Source organism: Drosophila innubila (genome assembly GCF_004354385.1).
Source record: "Drosophila innubila isolate TH190305 chromosome 3R unlocalized genomic scaffold, UK_Dinn_1.0 2_E_3R, whole genome shotgun sequence".
Taxonomy (NCBI): domain Eukaryota; kingdom Metazoa; phylum Arthropoda; class Insecta; order Diptera; family Drosophilidae; genus Drosophila; species Drosophila innubila.
The window spans coordinates 25,994,754-26,014,996 of NW_022995380.1; the positions used below are offsets into that span (position 1 = coordinate 25,994,754).

Below are 20,243 nucleotides of genomic sequence, written 5' to 3' on the forward strand. Positions count from 1 at the left end.
AAGTTATTGATGTGGGAGTACGAGTATTCGTATATAGGAATGTACTCAATTCGAGTATCTTATCAATCAGCATCTTGCAATTGCAGTTTGTACTAGTCTTATCAATGCCGTTGCCGTTGTCGTTGCCTTTAATTTTTGCTTTAGCGCATTACATCTTTTATAAATAGAAAATGTAAATTGCAAAATAAAAATACTATTCCTAGCTTCATCTCTCTTTACCCCACTCGTTCCATCTGGGTATCTCTATGAAATTGACTTCCACCTTCCTGACGAGTCAATAGACGAAAGTATATGATACTGTTGATGTGAATGTAAAGCTATTTATTTTTAATCTTTTATTACACACTGTGTAAGTGCATGTACTTGTTATCAGCCAAAGTTTGTTTGTGTTATCAACTCAATGTCAGCTATTCTGTGCTAAATCAGCAATTGACATTACCCGCAAGTCGTATATGGATGGTGAACAGATTACTTTACCTCTGGGTAAGCAAAAATCAAATAACATAGTTCAGCATAGGATTGTGGAACAGGTAGGATTTAGAGCTTCTCTATCACTTATACTCTCTAAGTTTTAAGTTGAATTGAGTGCAATTTCAAGTTCAATTCTCTGAAGAAAGGTTTTGCATTTAAACATAACAAAAATTAGAAAAAAAAACTATTTATTTAACTTTAAAAAATATTTATTATGTACTTAGAAAATGTTCATTGATAACCAAATCAAATAGTTATCCTTGATAAAATATCTTCTTCTTTAAAATTTGGTTACAACTTTGTTCACATTAATAAATATATAAATAAATATAAGTTTTCTAATAATTCTACTTAAAAATGAATTTATATACCTTAAGCAAGTAAGAGTACAGCGCTCATTTATCGATCTTATCATTGTAATGGGGCTTTGCCTAACCATCAATTAAATGTAATGTTGAAAATTAAGTAGAGTTTTGAATTTATATCAGGAAATTCATTTGTTAATGCATTACAGACACTCGTATTCGAGTAGGTATAGCAAATTTCTTTATTCATTCGCATTAATTTACATTGATTACAAGGTTCATGTAGGTTATGCGATTAGAGAGCATTTACGAGCAATGCACATGCAAATAATTATTCGATTATTCACTCGCTCGCATATCGAGAAGAGAACAAACTTCAATCATCTTTTAATTGTAATTATTTGGATATATATTTATATCCAAAAATCTTTTTATTGATTAAAGTAATTAAATGCGTCAATATTATGAAATAGTAGCATTATGTTCTGTTTTATATTTAAACGATGAACCCAACAGCAGGATTAAAGGGCCCTATTAAATTTTAGTGTCGATAGATTGAGGTATAAGAAATCAGTCATATTCGATAGCATAAATCAATCTGTTGGCCTTGTGAAGGCGGCAAAGTTAATACAAAGGTAAGTACCCAAGCAAGTGTGGGTGTGAGGAAGCAATGACTCAGCTAATTTAGGGGCACCGTAGTGTCCATAATTACACAGCAGCTAAATGTCTACAATGGGATAGAAGAGTATCCGAGTGTCTCTATTTTTTTTGTTTGCCATTAGAGTTAATGATGGTCAAGTCAGACAAGTGTCGAAAATCGGAATTTCCTCGATTTATAAATAGATATTAATTGTTGACTGCGTCTACGTCGTCGTCTTGAAGTAGCTTTTAGCTATTTTTGTTGATAAATTTCATAATTTTAATAACCTTGGCTAATATGTGTTATGCGCACTTTGTAAAGAATATTCAAAGTGCGCGTGTTTGGCAAAGTGAAAGGCCACAAAGTGTAGCGATTGCTATAAATGATCAGTTTCTGTCTTTGTTGTTTTAATTGTATTTGTTGTGGCTTGCTGAGTAATTTATATATTTAATTTTTTGTACTTGTACTCACCGTGAAAATAATTCAATATTGATGAAAACATATTCACCGCTATCGATCATATTCAACTCTTCGGCTGTCAGCATAATTTGACGTATGGACTGCGGATCGGCGCACATAATGACAACTGTAAAATAAACAAAATAGTAAATAAATAATGATTATTGTGAAAAAATAGTACAGTGAATTGCGAATTTCAGTAAGCAGTTTCAGATACATAACTTTTTGAAGCTACTTTTGGTCCATTCTCAGGTCAGGCTTACAGTTTTTTGTTTACATATAAAAATAGAAGCAGTCATCTAGCTTTAAGCTTCTGAGCTCTTGTCATTAAAAATGTATTAATTTATTTTAGACTTGTACACTTTGTTAACGAAACAACAAAGGTGTCAGTTTTCTTGACGTCAGCAGATAATTTTGAAATGTTTCGTGTATTTCATCTGACTTAAGACGCTTCAGATTATGAAGTAGTTTATAAAGAACTGTGTCTTTTTTGACAGCAGCACTTGAAACTGTTTTGGATATGCCCTGATGGGTAAGTACACATTCAATTTCAATAGTTTATTAATTGAATAAACATAATAGAAGTTAATAAAAGGAACTGAATTTTTCATGTTTAGAAATTTAGTCAATATCATAAAATTTTCGAAAAAAAATAATAAATAAATAAATTTAACAAGGACTGGGTGCCAATTCCCTGCACACAAGCAGAACCACAAATGCCACAATTTGCAAATGTGTAAATAAAATCATGTTAATTATTTACATGTTCAATTAATTAGTGCGAAAATTGACACATGTGTTAATCCTTTTGCTAAGTTTCTTGTTTAATTTGGTACTAAAATGCGGGTGCAAATACTAAATTAAATCATGGTCTTTTATGCAGGCTTAAACTATTATTACATCACTTGAACACTTAAGCTGTCTTACTGTAATAAGCGAAATTTAATAAATATCTTTTTTTTTTTTTTAAATCTTTTGCTATTAATTATATTTTCCTAAAACTCAATTCCATAGTTGTTCATTAGAAACTTATTAATTTTTGTTCTACAAATTCTATTCCAACAATAGCTTTCGGACAATTCTTAGAAAATTGTCAAATGCATTTTCAGACTGAGACATCCACCCTTTTTTGTATATAATTGAAAACAGTAATTACTAAATAATCTTTGACAATTTACTTAATGCTATACCGTCCATGCCTCACGATGTCAGTGTTTGTATTTCCTTTTGGTGCCTTGAGACTGAGTAGAATCATTTAAAGGCCAGTAAATTTTGCATAGAATAGACAACAAATTAATTAAGAAAATGCAAATATGTAGCTGTTTGTACCCTGTCATAAAGTCTACGAATTGAAAAGGTATGGAAGTTAGATGAGATATGTATAGGAAAGGCATAGGATATAAACAACTTTTAAATGCAAGGTTTGATATAACGCTTGAATTTCTCACAAAAAAAACGATATATTTTTTTTTTGGGTGTAAATTTGTCAGCCAGCGAATTCCAAAATATCAGAGAATAGCACCGTAACCGGTATCGGAACCGTTAACCGAAACCAACAATTTCATTTTTCGTACCGGAACTGAAACCGTAACCGAAATGAATTCACTAAACTAAAACACTTGTACGGCTGCAGTAAAGTTGCTAAGAGTTGACACCCTTCAGACTGTCATAACTTGTAGAAAACTGACCCGATTTTCAATCCGAATACCATTTTGATCATGATTCGGTCTCTTAATTCATACTGCATTTAAATTTTTGGAATTTAGAAAATATTATTATTTTCGACCATCACAGTCATGGTTCCAAGGGGTCCCCCCTTTGAAATTTTGAAAATTCAAAATTTTAAATCTCAAGTTTTTACTTTAAATCAACTCCTTATATCATAATTAGTATAAAACGACACTTTAAACTTGATTCTGAGGACTTTCATTTTTTTTAAAAAAATCATGTCAAAATTAAGAAATATTTTGACTTGTAAAGTTGCTAGTTCAGAGGCTTGAGCACCTTCGAACTGTCATAATTTTGGCAAAACTTTACGGATTTTCAAGCGGAATGTCATTTTGAACATGTTTTGGCATCTTTAATTATTCTGCATTCAAAATAAATCAAATTATAAATAATTAAATTTGTTCAATTAAATTTATTCCTCTGGATCTAGATATTTACTTCGATGTCAGAATTATTTTAAAACGACACTTTATCATTTTAAAATCATTCAAAATTGATTTGGTGTACCGTTTTACCGAAATTGATGATTTGAAACGTACCGGAACCGAAACCGTAAACGTTATTGTTTTCGGTTTGGTTCCTTGCAAAATATGTATACCCATAGTATACCATTAGTGTACCAAGAAGAATATTATTATGAACGTATGAAATATGGTTTGTAAATAAATAAGGAGCATCTGCTAGTCGAGATCGCAAACATTCTCATGCTGTCAATGTCAATGTCAAGTTCAGTGCAAGCCTTTGACTTAATTATGCCAAAATCCGAAAATTAAATTCAAATGCAACGCACATATTATATATTTAAACGAGTCAGCGTGGAATACTTATAATTTTTACATGAACGAGTGCAGAAAAATTGTTCTCATGTTTGTTATTGTGGAAGATGTAAGCTGTAAATTAAGTCATATGTATATGCGATATCATATCTGTGTATTTGAAATTAAAGTGTCAAAATATTCGCATAAGTCAGTTATCAATAAAAAATGAAACTTTCTTATGTTAACAATTAATATTTGTTTTAATACCAAATGAGGTTCGTTGACTTTTAAACAATAAAAACGTCAAAATATCTTTATTTACAGCTTCTTGTTCAGTATTGTGAGAATTTATTTTTAAAAAGTATTAAATTAATTGCCACCTCAGTAATATTAATCAAACTGTATACAAATATATTAAAATCTTTTTTTTACCACTTTGGAGTTATACAAAATTTGCAATTGCTCATGTCAATTAAAAGTTCAAGTTCGAGGTCAAATCAAAAAATAAAGATGTTCTTAAGGTTAAGTAATTAAATGCATATGTTTGATCCGGTTCCTTATCAATTTAATAAAAAGGATTGAAATATAAGCTCGTAATTGACAAGTTAATACAATGTAAAATTTTTGAGCTTAAATCAACTATATAGTATTTCTACTAAGATAATTCTGTTTCCTTAAATCTGGGAAAAAGTTGGCTCATCGAATAAAGGACCGTTTGGTTATTATTTTATAATCTCTTTACTTAACTTATTTACTTGAATACCCGTCTGACCAGTCGACTGCCCTTGAACTTGATTCTATTATTAGGTTCTTTCCGACTGTTCAAAATATTTGTTTGTCATCAGTCGAATTTGCCGCCCGACCAATTTGAGATTCAAGTAAATTTGATTTCTATTGCACACAAAGCCTTTATTGTATTCTAATTAATACATTTAAATGCAAAAAAAATTTTAATTGCAGGTTAAAAATAGCTGTAATACGAGTATATGATGAAATATATTTATATGGATATACTTTTTAAATTGATATACTTTATATATAAAAATCATAAATATATATTCTTTATGCGATTGTGAAGCCATCACAAGTCATGAATATTAATTTCACATATTAAAAATCGATTAGCATACGTCGGTTTTTGTCTGTCTCAAATAGGCATAGGTTCTGGTTTTCAAAAATAATTTTATTTGTTGTTATTAATTGTCGATAAAAACAATTAAAAGCGATGTAATTAAGCGTTATGGGGCAATAGACCGCAGTTATATGATATCCATACCAAAAAATTATTTCAGTCATTGGCTTATTAATTTTTCATATTTAATCGGAAGCTGATTTGCACAGTTTAAAATCTTCTATTTTCATTAACGTGGAAAATATGAAAAATGTACTATCAAAATGCATGCAATTTAAGGCCATACTGTGCACGGGGTCATAGAGTTCAGGGTATTCTCGATGCGATGAAATCGCAAGTGTATGAAATAAATAGACAAAGTTATTTAAATAGTTTTCACTGCATTGAATAATGAGTAAATTTAATAATGAAAATAAGTAAGAGCAGAAATATTATGGATTCTCTTTAGTGTAAGTAGATTATTGACAATATTATGATATATTTTTTTTTGTAGTATAATTGGACTTATGCCAATATTATGACTTATTTCAGATATCCTATACCAAAGGGTTCCCCCTCAAACCACATTTAACACTTACTTCTTGTGCGCATGGCGACATTACGAAGCAGCCGTATTATATAAGCCTTGGTCCAGTGTGCAGTATCGAAACCTAGCTGATAAACCGATTCCTTCTCGATGGTGTCATGAATGGCTGCTAGGCAGAGGAAGCACACCGAATTGCCCTTGATTTTGGCATTCTCATTTTGATAGATTAATGCGGTGCGAGTCCAATTGTATGTGTTGAGAATAGCGCGTACAATGTTGCCAAGATTATTGACTTGGGCGCCTTTAAGGCGTGTCAGTGTTGAGTAACTCTCCGTCTTTTTGCTGAACTCTCCGGCATTTCCGCCAGTTGTAAGCAGGGGAATCTGCCAGACATCCGCATAGCGTGAAATGGGCGCCAAGACATATTCACAGGGCAATCCAAAGATGGCGTTCATTTCCGGCCACTGTGTGAAGATCTCGAAGAATCCAAGTGGCCCATAGGTGGAGGAGCAGAATGTGTCACGTGAGATCAGCGTTATATCAATCTGGACGCCTCCCACGAATCCTAGCCGTTGCACATGCGCAATGCCAAGCTCCAGCACTGGCAACACCTTGGGCATAATGCAGTCGTTCTTGTTGTCCGATTCAACTGATGGCAGCAGCGCCACAAACACCAGCTGACGTCGCACCAAATGGGAGCCATGTCGGTGGATGTTATGGCTGACGGTGCTGGGAAAGTATTGAACCAGCTGGGTTCGAGCCGATTTCTGGGAATTCCTTGTGTCGGGCACTTTGAAGCTGTGCACATCCGATATGGAACTGATGCTGGCCACACCCACATCACCGTCCACATTGTAGAACCAGGCGGAAGATGGCGCTGGTCCAGCTCTTTGAGTCGGCACCAGAACGAGCAGAAGCAACAGCAGCAGCTCTTGAAGTTGTTGTCGTTGTTTTGGTTTTTGTTTTTGTGGCTGCCGCACAATGTTGTTGGGCATTCTGCGACAGCTCGGTCGGATAACTTGCCTCGGACTTGTATTTGTTGGAGTATTCTTTTCACTTAATTGCAATTTTCTTTTATTTTCATTTATATTTGCTTTAATTTGTTTGTGGGTTGCGTGTTTCGTATTCATGCGTCTTACAAACGTTGCACTAATTCACTTTTTTCATGTCGATCTCATTATAATTATTTATGAACTTTTGTTGAATTTTGCATATTTACTCGTATTTTCGTTTAACGTGTTTCATATTTGCGACGCTGCCTGCAAAACAATAAGGCACATTTAGCACACAGTTCTTAATTAAAACCTGTGTAAATTTCAGTTATATTTAATTGTTGTTTTGTTTGACTTTTCGCTTTGCCTAGTCAGTAATTTTTAAATATTTATTGTAATTTGATATATTATTGAAAACATTTTATTGAGGTATGATTTTTATTAGGTTTAATTGAACTTAATAAAATTATTGCACTAAAAAAAGCGGTTTATTCGATTTATACTTTGTGTTATTATTTCTTAAAGATTTTTCTATTTTCGTCAGTATAGGATTTATAGCATGTCATATAAATATTTTAACCCTCTCGTTAGGGTATAAAATTGTGACATAATTCTTATACATAAAATTATGTGCAATGATCAACCTAATATAGCCACAGTTGTCGTTTTAAAAGACAAAAAAAATTTCAAAAATATTGATATAATGATTTTTTAAAAATAGATGTTAAATATAAAAACATCTGTCTTTAATAAAGAAAGCAATATTGAACTTATTTTTAGAAACAAAAATGTTTCTAAAACCGGCTTATCTTACAAATTTATTTCTTGAAATTAATTGAATTAAACCAATTGCCTATAAAAGTTAGACCAATAAACTTAAAATACAATCGTAACCATTAAAGAAAGAAAGCACAAAAGCAAAAATAATAATATGCGGGTTGAATTTGAGAAACTCAAAACAAAACGGCTAAAAATAATCATTTCTCGGTATTTATAATTCTATCGACCTTCACTTTTATTTTGTTGCTATCAAGTACAGACATTTATTTAATCGGCATAAAAATAAATTAAGCGGGGATATTTAATTCTCCTACTCATGCCAAAATTGATGAAATTCGGGGATTTTTTTCTTAATTTAAGTAAATTCGTTACGAATTTAATGGCAATTACCCAAGTCCATAAATGTGCAGAATTACAAGAAGAAAAGAAAATAAAATAAATTGGCAGTAAGCTTCTGTAGCGAAGCACTTGATAGACCACAAATTGACAGTAAAGAATAGCACTGTGTAGGTTTTTAGGTTAGGTTAGACCGGTTCTTAAAGACTCATAAATCGAACGGAGTAGTGAAGCTATAAGGTGACGTACTAGGTATTTAAAGATGTTGAAAAGAAGCCAATTTCTTAAATTATAATGACTTATAATTATAATTTACAATAAAATCATAAAAAAGCCATTGCTTATAATAACCGCACTCCAAAAAGCCTCAGGGCATTCAGGCTGACCACAATAGAAATAATACAATAAATACACGTATAAGGAAAAAGTTGCAACAAAAGATTGGCATCGAGATTTTAGATGATGCCTTTCGGCATTGAAGTTCATAAGTATATTCGGTGCTAACTAAAAAAAAAAAAAAAAAAAAAAAACAAAGAAAACTGTTTTTAAAAAGATTTTTTGCACAATTGCCCGGTCACAAGGGGTTATTGCTCGCGACCTCAACAGATGAACTATTTTTGGAATTTTTGGTAGTCCCAGAAATGTAAAATAATAACAAAAGTGAATATAGTATCAGGAAAGTATATTCTAGTGGACCTAAAGAGAGTTAAGAGTATCGATTATTCTGTATAGTTGTCAGTTGTTTAGCTACCAATTGGTAACCCAGATTCGTCTATTTTTAAATGGCAAAACACAAAATATGGGCCAAATCACTTGAGCCATTCCCAAACTTCAAATGAGCACATGCCATGCATTATGAGGAATGACAAAGTACAGCTAATGCTTTGTTGCCAATTTTTGTTGTTGTTCTTTTTTTTTCATGCCTATTTTCTGTGGTTATTGTTCAATTTCATACGGTCTCAGACTTTCTGAGTTTGGCTATTTTTTTTGCTCCATGGACCGCGGGAGATGTTAAGAGTTTACACGTGCCGTGGATTAACAGATCGATCGCCTGCCAACTTCACAGCGGGTGGACAACACAGGCAACGGCCAACAGCCAACATACAGCAGTTAACAAGACAACAAGACAACAGTCAACAGCCAACATTCAACAGTCACTAGCCAAGAGTCATTGGTGTTGGCTTGTTTGTGTGCCGTTAAATTTGCAGATAGTTATTGACAGCCGAGCTGCGTTATAATTGTTGTTCGCGCAAAGATTATTGTTATTATTTTTTTTCACAATTTTTTTTGGCTTTTGTGATCGTTTTGCTTTTGAATTGTGTACTTTAAACATATGATTCCCACCTGTCTATCCATCAACATTTAAATATGTGTACACGTAATTATTCATATTTTTAGACCATTTGTTTTCCTTTCTGTCTGACTAATGAAGTTCACACATTGTTTATCGCTTGCGTATTTTGTACTGACATTAACTGATTTTTCGCTCTAATTATGGACAAGCCCCCTTTTGTGACGAAATAGTCAATAAAAGTTGAATAGGTTTTGACTCATAAATGTGCAGCTGTTTTGTAAATTACACGGAGGTGTTAAGCTATCTTAAAGCTAGAGATCTTTAATCTCAGAGTAAATAAAAACAGTCGATAATTGCCCAAAGCCACTCGAAAACAAAACAAACTTGGCATGTCTATTAATATAAAACCCAGTTATTTCTAGCTCTTAGCTACTGATATATGATTTATGGATTCCGTTTTCACTAATTACAAATCTTAATTTCGAAGTCTTTACTGTTATTTGACTATGAGATGTTTTGAAATGAGGTTCTCATCTATTTATTTATTCTTCCATGACTAATGGACATTCGGATCGTATATTCTTTCAGTTACAGGGTAATAGCAAGTCGTTCACATTGTCACTCGTTTTATTTTTTTTAACAGTCATTACTATTGTCATTATTTGAGGCTAATATTATTGTTTTGGCTGGGTTTGCTGCTTAAGCAAATTGTTGCCGTTGTTGTTGTACTTTTCAACGAAATATACGCGTTTCATGTTTATTTTTTTTAAATTTTTTTTGAAGTAGTTGAAAATATTGTCGAGTGCAGCAATACGCGCAGTTAAGTAATCGAAGCAACAAATCAAAAGATCGATGGAATTTTATAGAATACTACGAAAATGTATTCCATAATAACACCTTCAAAAAGGCTTTAACTATACATTACTAGAAGAGATTTTGATATCTGAGTTGATTTTCCTACTCGTATGACTAAAGCAATTTGATACATAGATTACGAGATACGAAGTTCAATGACCATATAATACATATGAATGCCAATATAACATCAGAAGCTAATTTTTTTAATTCCCATCACATTTAACAGCAGCTCAAAATGCATTGCATGTTGACATTAAGTAATGCTTGTAGCTAATCGATATCCCAAAGAAAATAAAACCGGTATGGGAATTAAAATAAACGAAAATTAGGCTTAGCTAAATTAATACAAGCGTTTAAATATACTTGTAGTATAAATATAGTTGCAATAACTTATGAAGTGTCAGTAAATGGAAAACAATCCATTCAAAATTGACACAACGGAAAGTAAAATGATTAATTTCAGTATAAATATCATTAAAATTCGTTAAAGTTGATTAATAAACTATCATTGCATTTTATAAGTTTTTATTTTTAAACTAAGTTACGGATTTTGAAAATATTTATAATTTTTCCATTTTACTCATAAACTGATTTAGAATGATTTGAAAGATAAGGTGTAAAGAATATGACTTAAATAAACTTAGAAAATTAACAGTAAAGCATTATTTAAACAGACCAAAAGTTGCCACTTAATACATTTTATTATTTTTATACTCCTGTTAATTTATCACCCAATTAAGTTTACGGCTCAATTTAGAGCATCTAATTGATGTCTTCGAATAATAACAAATGTTAACGGGATGTTGACTAAATTCAAATTCAAAGTGAACGACTGAGAACTTCTTATAATTAATTTCTACTATTGCATTACAAAACATTTTGCTTGCTATTGGCAATCTTGTTTGTTTGAAATAAGTTTAATTGCAAAGTGTGCAATAAATTAAATTGAATCCGGAAAATCTGGGTAGCAGCTACAAAAAGCAACAACGAAATATTTGTGCTGTGAAGTCTAAAATGAAACTCAATTCAAGTTCGACCCGTCTGATTTTGCCGTAGAGACAAAGCGGCGCCCGTTAGCTGACTTGGGTCAGAGTTGTTCTCTTCTGACTTCCCCCCCTTACACTGACTAAACATAAAACACTTATTGAAATATACATTCAAAACAATTAAACGCAACCGATACGAAATTTAAATGGCTTAAAATGAGTAATAATAAAAAACGTTAGTAATTCCAAAGCAACTTGTTACTTTATCACTTTCTGTTTAAGAATTTCACTGAAAACTTTTTAATTTATTAATTTTTGAAATAAAGTCTAAATAAACTGTCCAAACTCCAAAAGATTATTTCTGTCTGCTGAATAAATTAACTTTATGAACAATTTATCAAGCAATTTATCATAAATGCACAGAAGCTGAACTTTATGTAAATCATTATTTAATATGCATTTGATTTAGGCCACACACAGCACAGTTATTGTTTGCACTTGAACAATTGTGGTATACTGAGTATATGTATATTGGAACTGCAGTAAATTGAGCAAATTGTATGTTGATCAAAATAATATTTGGTCTATTGGTCCAGAGAGGGGAAAAAGAAGGGGGACATAAATCAAGTTCACATTATAATCAATAACTTGAGTTTGTCGCCTGCAAAAAATACCAGGTGTTAATTGTATTAAAAAGCAGATCATAATGGGTTAATTTTACAGCAAACAAATAGATTTTGTAGAATTACACAGCTAATGATAAAAATATCTGGCAAATTGAACAAACTGTCTTCTAAGAAGATAAAAAATATGTGTATGTATAATGTACATATATAAGTTAAAATGTCAAGTACGCTCAACGCGATAAGAACCCAAACGCACTTGGGAATTTGAATTTATATTTAAATTTTATTGTAATTTCACTTTCTAGTTGGCACAAGTCAATGGCTATTTATAAATTACACTTAAAGATGTTTTTGTTACACTTTTTCCGATGTGTTTGTTTCATTTGTACTTAAAGTAATTTATTATTTTATGTGTGCACCGTTATCTTAGCACTGTCTGCGGCGTTTTGTAAACAATTAATATTGAATGTGTAGATATATTATGTGATCATAATTAAGTTGTTGTTTGGTTACATTCACTGTGCTCGGGCATTCCAAAGCCGTCGCATTTTTCAAATATTTATTTGTCGATGAGTTGAAAAACCCGCGTTTTGTTCGCCGTTGCGTCGAGTCTCGAGTCGAAAACCGAACTGAACGCACGAACCTTCCCACACCCGGCCAGACGCACCGACGCGTCGCCATCGACGACGCCATCGACGACGAAGCTGCAACGTAATAGTAAACGTAACGTAACGTAAACGTAAACGTTGGCAGCAGCGAGAGCAGCGACATGATCCGCGTTAAACGGAGAGCAGAACGCACAGGCAAAACGCAAACGTAAAACGTAAATGTAAAATGTAAAATGCAAAGTTAAGCAAACACAAACATGTAAATACACACACACATACGTACTCTTGATTTTTCAACTAACTATGGTGATTGTCACAAATCTTCGTGATTTTGTGGTTGGCGGTTTATTTCAACCAAACTTGGTTAACTAATCAGTGGACGGAATAATATCTTTGCAGCTACTTTTTTTGTGAGAGACACAATATACTTCTATTTATAGATTTGGATGTCGGATTCTTATGACCCAAAAGAACAATCTCTGACAAATGCGAATCCATTTCAAAATCAGTCAGTTATTAGGCCTTGTATTTTTGTTAAACAATATTCAATAATAGCTTATAGTTGTTGAAATATATTTATATTTAAATACTTTATCATCCGAACAGGAATAGTAATCTAATCTACTACTCGAACTTTCGAATGAATACCCTAGTCATTTCGATTGTAGTTTATAAAACAAAACTAATTATAAAATCTAAATTTAAATTTAATTAATTTAACGTCCCCGATGTCATCAGGATAACAAATCAGTAAACTTGAACTTGTTGGATCATTTGCACTTAACTACAGAATTTGTAATTGTGTTTTGTTGTTGTTGTTGTTGATGTTGGTACCATCTGTTTTGTACTGTGAAGTTGCTATTTGAATTTCAACTATGCAGACGATGTATGCTCGTTGGGAATCGTCGCAATGCTGCCTGGCGTTCATTTGCTTAGATTACTCAAAACACACAGATGCAGATATTACGCATACGCAGTGTATGGTAAGCATAAACCGTTGTGGTAGCATGTGTGTGCTTGCGTGAGCAAGTGTGAGTATAGCTGGCACAGGCTGGTGATTTAATTCCGTGCCTTTCACTTCCGACATGCACTCATTTTTCTTTTTTTTGTCTTGCACGACTCAGTTTAACTTAATAAATCATATGGATGAGATGCACATCGGCATGGGGTCTCATCTGGCACGTGCATTTTGTGTCTAAGTCGCACTTGTTGCCCATCACAATTCTCTCACTCATCCGTGGCCCGTTATATTCTACAGAATATGTCTCACTTTCGTTTGGGTGTTCGCTATGATGCGATAGAGTTTTGGTAATTGTTTGCCATCCATTTGAGCTGCGTTGGCAGCTTATGATTTTTTCGTTTTATTGCATTTTCACACTCACACACACACACACACACGCCGCCTGGGGCATGAAAATCAACAATTATTTGCTTGTGTGTGTTGCGATTTTGCTTGCTGATGATTGGGAACCAAACGAATAGACCATAAATTAGTTTTTTCCCGCTATTTGTTGGCTGCCTCGCATGAATTCAATGGCACCATTTTCCAATTTCCTGACACAAAACCGAATCATTGGGGTCCACAAACAGTGCCTGCCAACGTAGATGCGGATAACAGGTAGAACAGCTTCTAGAAATGAACAGCTTTCAATCAAACGGCAAAGAATATCTATCCATATTGATTGGGAAGTAGAAGACTGCATGTCAGATGTGAGCTGCAGCTCTTTATATTGATAGACTATTGTATTGTAACTATACAAATCGGAGTATAAATTACATTCAAGCACATTTTCTCAGAATGGTGGTTGAATCTGATTCGTTTAGTCAACTTCTTATTTATGTGAAAAGTAATTTGCCGTATTAAATTCCTAGATATTCTCTCTCTATTCATTCATCCGAATATTTAATATTCACAAGACCATTAGCATTAACGTTCCCTATTATGGGGCTATTACCACTTTGCACCCTTGCTGCAATTTATGCAGCCCAAATGAATTGTCAATAGGGCACAAATGAGTCAAATGCTTTGGCAAACAAATTGAATGTTCAAGCTAAAAATGTAAAGTAGTAAAGTTTTCTATCTCCTTCGTCCTTAACTTGATGGCTGGCTGACAAATGAAAATGGCGACAAATCGCTAAACACGACGACAAAACAAAAGCAAAAATGTCCCAGCTATGGAAAGGCGAATTAACCAATGGAAAGTGTACGACCTCGATAACAATTTGCTTTATACCTGGAGCACTTATCTAATTTATCATGTATTGACCCCTAGCAGGAAATGAATTCAATGAACTCTACAAGTTTGTTACTTATTCAAGTGCTATATGTTAACTGGGACCCCAAATGTACACTATCGTATATAAAAGGCACTTTAACTCGTAGACTGATTAGGAAATAATCATTCATGTCTTTTGGGGTTTTTCCCAGCATACACTAGTGGGCATGAGTATTTTGACAAAAGTATGAGAAAAATTTACTCATAATATGTACTTACTTAACTTACTAGGGCTTAAACCAAAAATGTTTTGATGCTAAAAGTTTCTCCAAGCATTTCTAATAGTGACTGCCAAAATTTGTTTTCAAAAATCTTTTCGCTTATATATTTTATAATTTTTTGAAAATTGCTCCTTTTAAATCATCCGAAATCCTCCCATGTTAGAATTGTTTGGAAAAGCTTTTTGCATCAAAACAAAGTCAAAAAAGGACTCTTTCACAAAAATTCTTAATTTTCAATGGGTACTTAATAGATTAAGAAAAGTTTTGTATCATTCAAACTTAATTTAAATGACCTTTCCATTAATGCCAAAATGTACATGAAGTAAGTTTAACTAATGGGTAAATTTTCCTCATACTTTTGTCAATATACTTATGCCCACTAGTGCAGTATATATACACATGTGATTAAAAAGTACGTGTGCTCTGGCCTTTGTCTTTGGTCTGAGAATGCTAGCTCGAAGCATATATCACTTAAAGATGTGTGTGCCATCCTTTAATCTGCATCCATTAAATGTTCGTTAAAATTTACTTCGAGTGCAGATAAAACTTTGAATGATAACAAAGAAGGTGAAACAAGTTTTTCTTGTTTGAAATTTGTCGGATGTTGGCATTTTAACAAGTGCTTAAATTCCAAATACCCAGCAATTAGAACATATACCATAAGAGTTGCTTTCTCTCCTTCGTCTTGTACACAGTTGCATCATGCTAATCCACCCAACAGTCAATGGAAGCTGGGTATAAATAGTAATTAAAGTGCTTGCACTTCAGAACTTTTAAATTTTGTCCACAGAGGTTACAATTGGATAACAGAATTTGTAAGGAAAGTTAAGTCAAAAAACATCTCTCGTATTAAAAATTTAATTATCCTCGCATACTTATTTAATGGCAACTATGAAATTTTAATTAAATGTGGCTACAATATTGGGCGAAAAAAAGTGTTGGTAAATTTGGCACAGCGTGGCAAATGAAAAGTTTAACTACCAGCCAGCTGGTGACGTAAATCTGCTGGACTAGCTGCTAAAATTGGCTTAGTTCCTGTACGCACTGTGGTCGCCTTGTGTTCAACCTTTGAATTTGCGGGTGTCAGTATAAGTAGCATGTATGTGTGAGAGTGTGAAAGTGTATGTGTGTGTTAGTGTGAGTGTGTGGGTATATGTTGACCGCTGCTTTGTGTCAGCTGCAAACCAATCCCAATTTGAGTATACCACCTGCCAAAATGAACTCGGCCAACGTATTAAAATACTCTGTCGATTTAGATTTTCAGTTCAAAGAAAATCGAGTTGCATGTGAGCTTTGAATTGATTTCAAACTAAAACAAATTACGGCAGTTTCAATATGTTTTTCATAAAATGAGGAAAATAATATATGCAAAGTCTGGATGTATTTAAAGATGACTAAAACTAAGTGAAATATTCTTGATAAATTAAAAAATGTCAATAATAATAAATGCATTTACTTGAATGTTAACTAAATTGTATCAAAATACTATTATTTCTTAAATATTTTTTAAATTAAAACCAATAAAGTTTTATTAATTTATTTATATTTACGGGAGAATTGTGTCACCTGTAATATATGAAAATGATAATTTATTTTACTCTACAAGATATTTTTTTTTAATTAAAGGTATATATATTGAATCAAAATTTTTACATTTTCTAACAATATAGTGATCTAGTTTATGGTACAATTATTTTTAATTTTGATAAAATTCAAATATGAGTACACCCAACCATTTGGAAGGGTATTTGACCTACAACATTCTCCAAGCTGAGTTGGTTCCATATTATTGAGTGAAAGGGGAATAAGTGATGGTCGTAGCTGTCACCGGAAATCTTATCGGATGCACAGTCAGATGCACAGTCAGATTGGTGGAATCGTTGACCACGTTTTGGTTGGCCACATGTCCGACAGGTTGATTGCCGATTTAAGGAGTGCTCTTTGGCTTATAGCACTTTAAGCAAATACGATGACTGGCAGGAATGCAACAATATAATTAAAAGGTATTTCTCGACTTTTCAGATAATTACTTTTGCAATGCAGATGCCACAAGATTTATCGATTGCGTCATGCAACTGTCCATTTTGGGCGTCGAATTGCCATTTATAAAGAAAATTTATCGATTTCAGCCTGACAGCAAAAATTTCCTTTAAAGCTTTGTCTGATTTGTTTAAGTAGAGCGAAAAATTACAATTTTGAGCGCCAATACATGACGTTGCCAAACCAATTTGCCAAAACGTATGCTATAGTTTTTCCTCTTTTTGCTGGCACTTGCACAAGGTACTATGTGGTAAAAAAAACTTTTTCTGAATAAATAATAAATAATATTTTCTTGTTCAAATGGTTCCGAAGCCCATCTGATGTTGAGCCAATCTAAAGCAATGATTAAAAACGATAATTCTATCCCCTGAAATATCTTCAGTCTAGTTTAACTTGTAATTTTTCATAATTTTAAGTTTTAATTTTTCTTTTAATTTGCCTGATTTCATTTTTAATTGCAAATTGGCCACATTGCCGTTCTGTAAGCGATGCACAAGTGTAACTTTTCCAATTGTTTCATGTTGTACTATTGTGTTAACATCCAATTATAAAATGTATTTGCCTTATTTGTTTTGCATTTGCAAATTGCTCAGTAAACGATGCACGAATTCAACCTGCAATTTGAACATTTGAATAAAGCAACGAAATTTTCTTTGAAAGGGTTATCAGCTGTAAAATTAAATAATTATTTCAAACATTTCAAAGTATATTTAAATATGCTTATTAAAAGAGTTGCCTTGTGTTTATGACTTATTAATTTATTTTCTAGTTAAAGTGTCTGTAATTAAAAATGCAGCCCTGCTGTTTGTATTGTAAATATATATTGTGACAATGAACTGTCCCTAAGTTCGTGGCACCATATTGATGGATTGCCAGCTGTTGTTGGTGCAATAGGTACATTGCACTACGAGGTGGCAATTGCATTTATTATATTTAATTGCATCAATTATTTCTTCATAGTTAATTTTGACAAGCTAACAAGATAGGGGATCCATGAGAAAGCGACATCGACGTTAACAACTGTTATTAAAGTATCCTATAATTGATATCTGGCCCAAAGCACAAAACCAGGGAATCAAATCGAAACAACTATTTAGAAATAGGTTATTTGTCCTTTCGCTATAAATTGAAGCTTATTATAATTTGTTCCTAAATGCCACAAGAGGTCAAAATCTATCTGAATTCTAAGAAACAAAGATATTCTTGTGTTAACATCTGATTAATTACACTAGACACATGTGCATTTACAAATATGATTACGAAAAATAAATTATCATATTAATTGGTCAAGCAGCGCAAAGAGGTCAAGCACAATACTGCATTTATCGTTTTTGACATTAATATCATTGTAAGCAGTGAATAACTCACACACACATGACACTTACACATCTCATTGCATAAATTCATGCTTAATGAATGTGTAAAATATCAATTCTATTGCATACACACAGGGACAATGCCCAAGTGACACATTTAGCTAAATTTCAGTAAACAGTGCACACTAAAGCTATACTATAGAGTGAACATTAGATTGGTAAATTCACATGCTGGCTTTTGTAGTTGATCTAAATTGCTTTTCATCCATACAATGGAATTTAGTCGTAATCCTTTTTTGTTAGAGCCAACATTTCACAGGGGAGGTGTAAATTGAGCAACATCAACAATGAACTCTCCTAGCTCCCAATGACCAGTTTTAGCTCATTGTTCCAGATATTTTATGACTTCATTTAAACTTTCCTCAAATTATCAAATTATCATCATACGGATGCAAGTAACATACAAACTAGCCCCTCAGTTCATATAGACAGAATATACTGATTTTATCTCTATTGTCGCTCCTATTGTTCTATTGTTATTTAAAATGACTGTGCGGATGGAATATGTGATCATGTTTAGGGCCGCTTTGTCACCCATTTGTCAAATCAAAATATTTAATTTAATTAATATTAAAATACACAAACACACTAACATGATATTGTCTCTTGAATGGAGGAGCTCATAAAAGTTTATTGTTATTGTACGCTAGAAAAATATTTTTATTTTGTGTACGTGCAATTATTATAGAAAGTCCACAAATTAATGAAAATACTTATACTTATTAAAAGATAATATGTGGAAGTTTATTTAAATTGCTATTTAAATAGTCAGCATTATTAAATTTCTTAAATTATTTTATACTTGTTTAGTCGAGTTCGAAATATAAAGACTTATTTAAGCAAATTTTATATATCTTCTACAAAGACAATAGAGCTACTCTAATGTATATGTAATATAGGTAGAAGCTTTGCACTTTTTAAATAATTTGAATCAGCTAACACCTATTGTTTGCAGCTATTCATTGAAATTTAGCCAATTAAATGAAACGGGATTTTCAGTATCGATGGCACAGTTAATCAGAGACGAACACAGTTTTCCCCTCAGCAAATATATTTGCATGAAAAACTTTTTACAATTTGGCGCTGTTGTGTGTGTCCCCAAGCGACCCTCAATACCTTTATTTTTGTTTATTATAAGAAATCAATAGAATAATAAGTTTTTCGCATTTTTGGCTTTGTGTTCTTTTGAGGAAATACAATTACAGAAAATATGTTCTCATTTAACGAGAGAATATGACACTGAGAAAAATTCTAAAAAGTATGTTTCCAATTAGTCTGTCTTTAAGATAAGCTATTCTTGCAGTAAATTCTTTTGATTTCTAACAATGGTAAATTAAATTAAGTTTAACTTGGAACTTGGTTTACAAGCATACTTTTTATTTTATTCCACAGAATACGTTTTGAAATAAGTTATCCTTTAAGCTAAATAATTGATTCGCCATTTGATGGCAACCGACAGGGGAAAAGTGTGCAAGAAAAACAAAACAGTGAGTAAAGCAAAAATTGTCATGCTAAATTGGAAACTCATCAACAAAACTGTCGCTTCATTTGAACAATGCTGAGAACAAATCTGAAAAGTTGACGACAGCATTGCAATTAGTTCTGCAGCAGCTGTGACTCTTGAGCTTTTTAACTGACTTCAATTAAAATTGTACGTTGTTTAATTGAGAAATGAAGCTTCTTTAAAACAGACGAGCATAAGCGGTAGAAGCTTAAATTGTCTAACAAAATAGGAGACATCAAATTTACAAATAATTGCATGCTAGTAAGAAATAGACAGTTAAGTTAACATAAGCAAATACTTAAAAACATTGTTGATAAAAGAAATTAA

The 20,243-nt window shown here is 32.5% G+C and overlaps 1 protein-coding gene across 4 annotated transcripts in view; it reads right to left on the bottom strand.

Moving 5' to 3' along the window:
- The window catches only part of LOC117792169 (atrial natriuretic peptide receptor 1-like), a 49,233-nt gene that overhangs the window by 8,486 nt on the left and 20,504 nt on the right, over positions 1-20,243 (bottom strand). For 3 of the 4 annotated variants that reach the window (XM_034632189.1, XM_034632190.1, XM_034632188.1), the window contains one exon: positions 1,888-2,002. In XM_034632189.1, the coding sequence (XP_034488080.1) occupies positions 1,888-2,002 (115 nt within the window). Of the gene's footprint in view, positions 1-1,887; positions 2,003-7,137; positions 7,279-20,243 lie in introns of those variants that run through there. The other variant, XM_034632191.1, reaches the window with a different exon arrangement.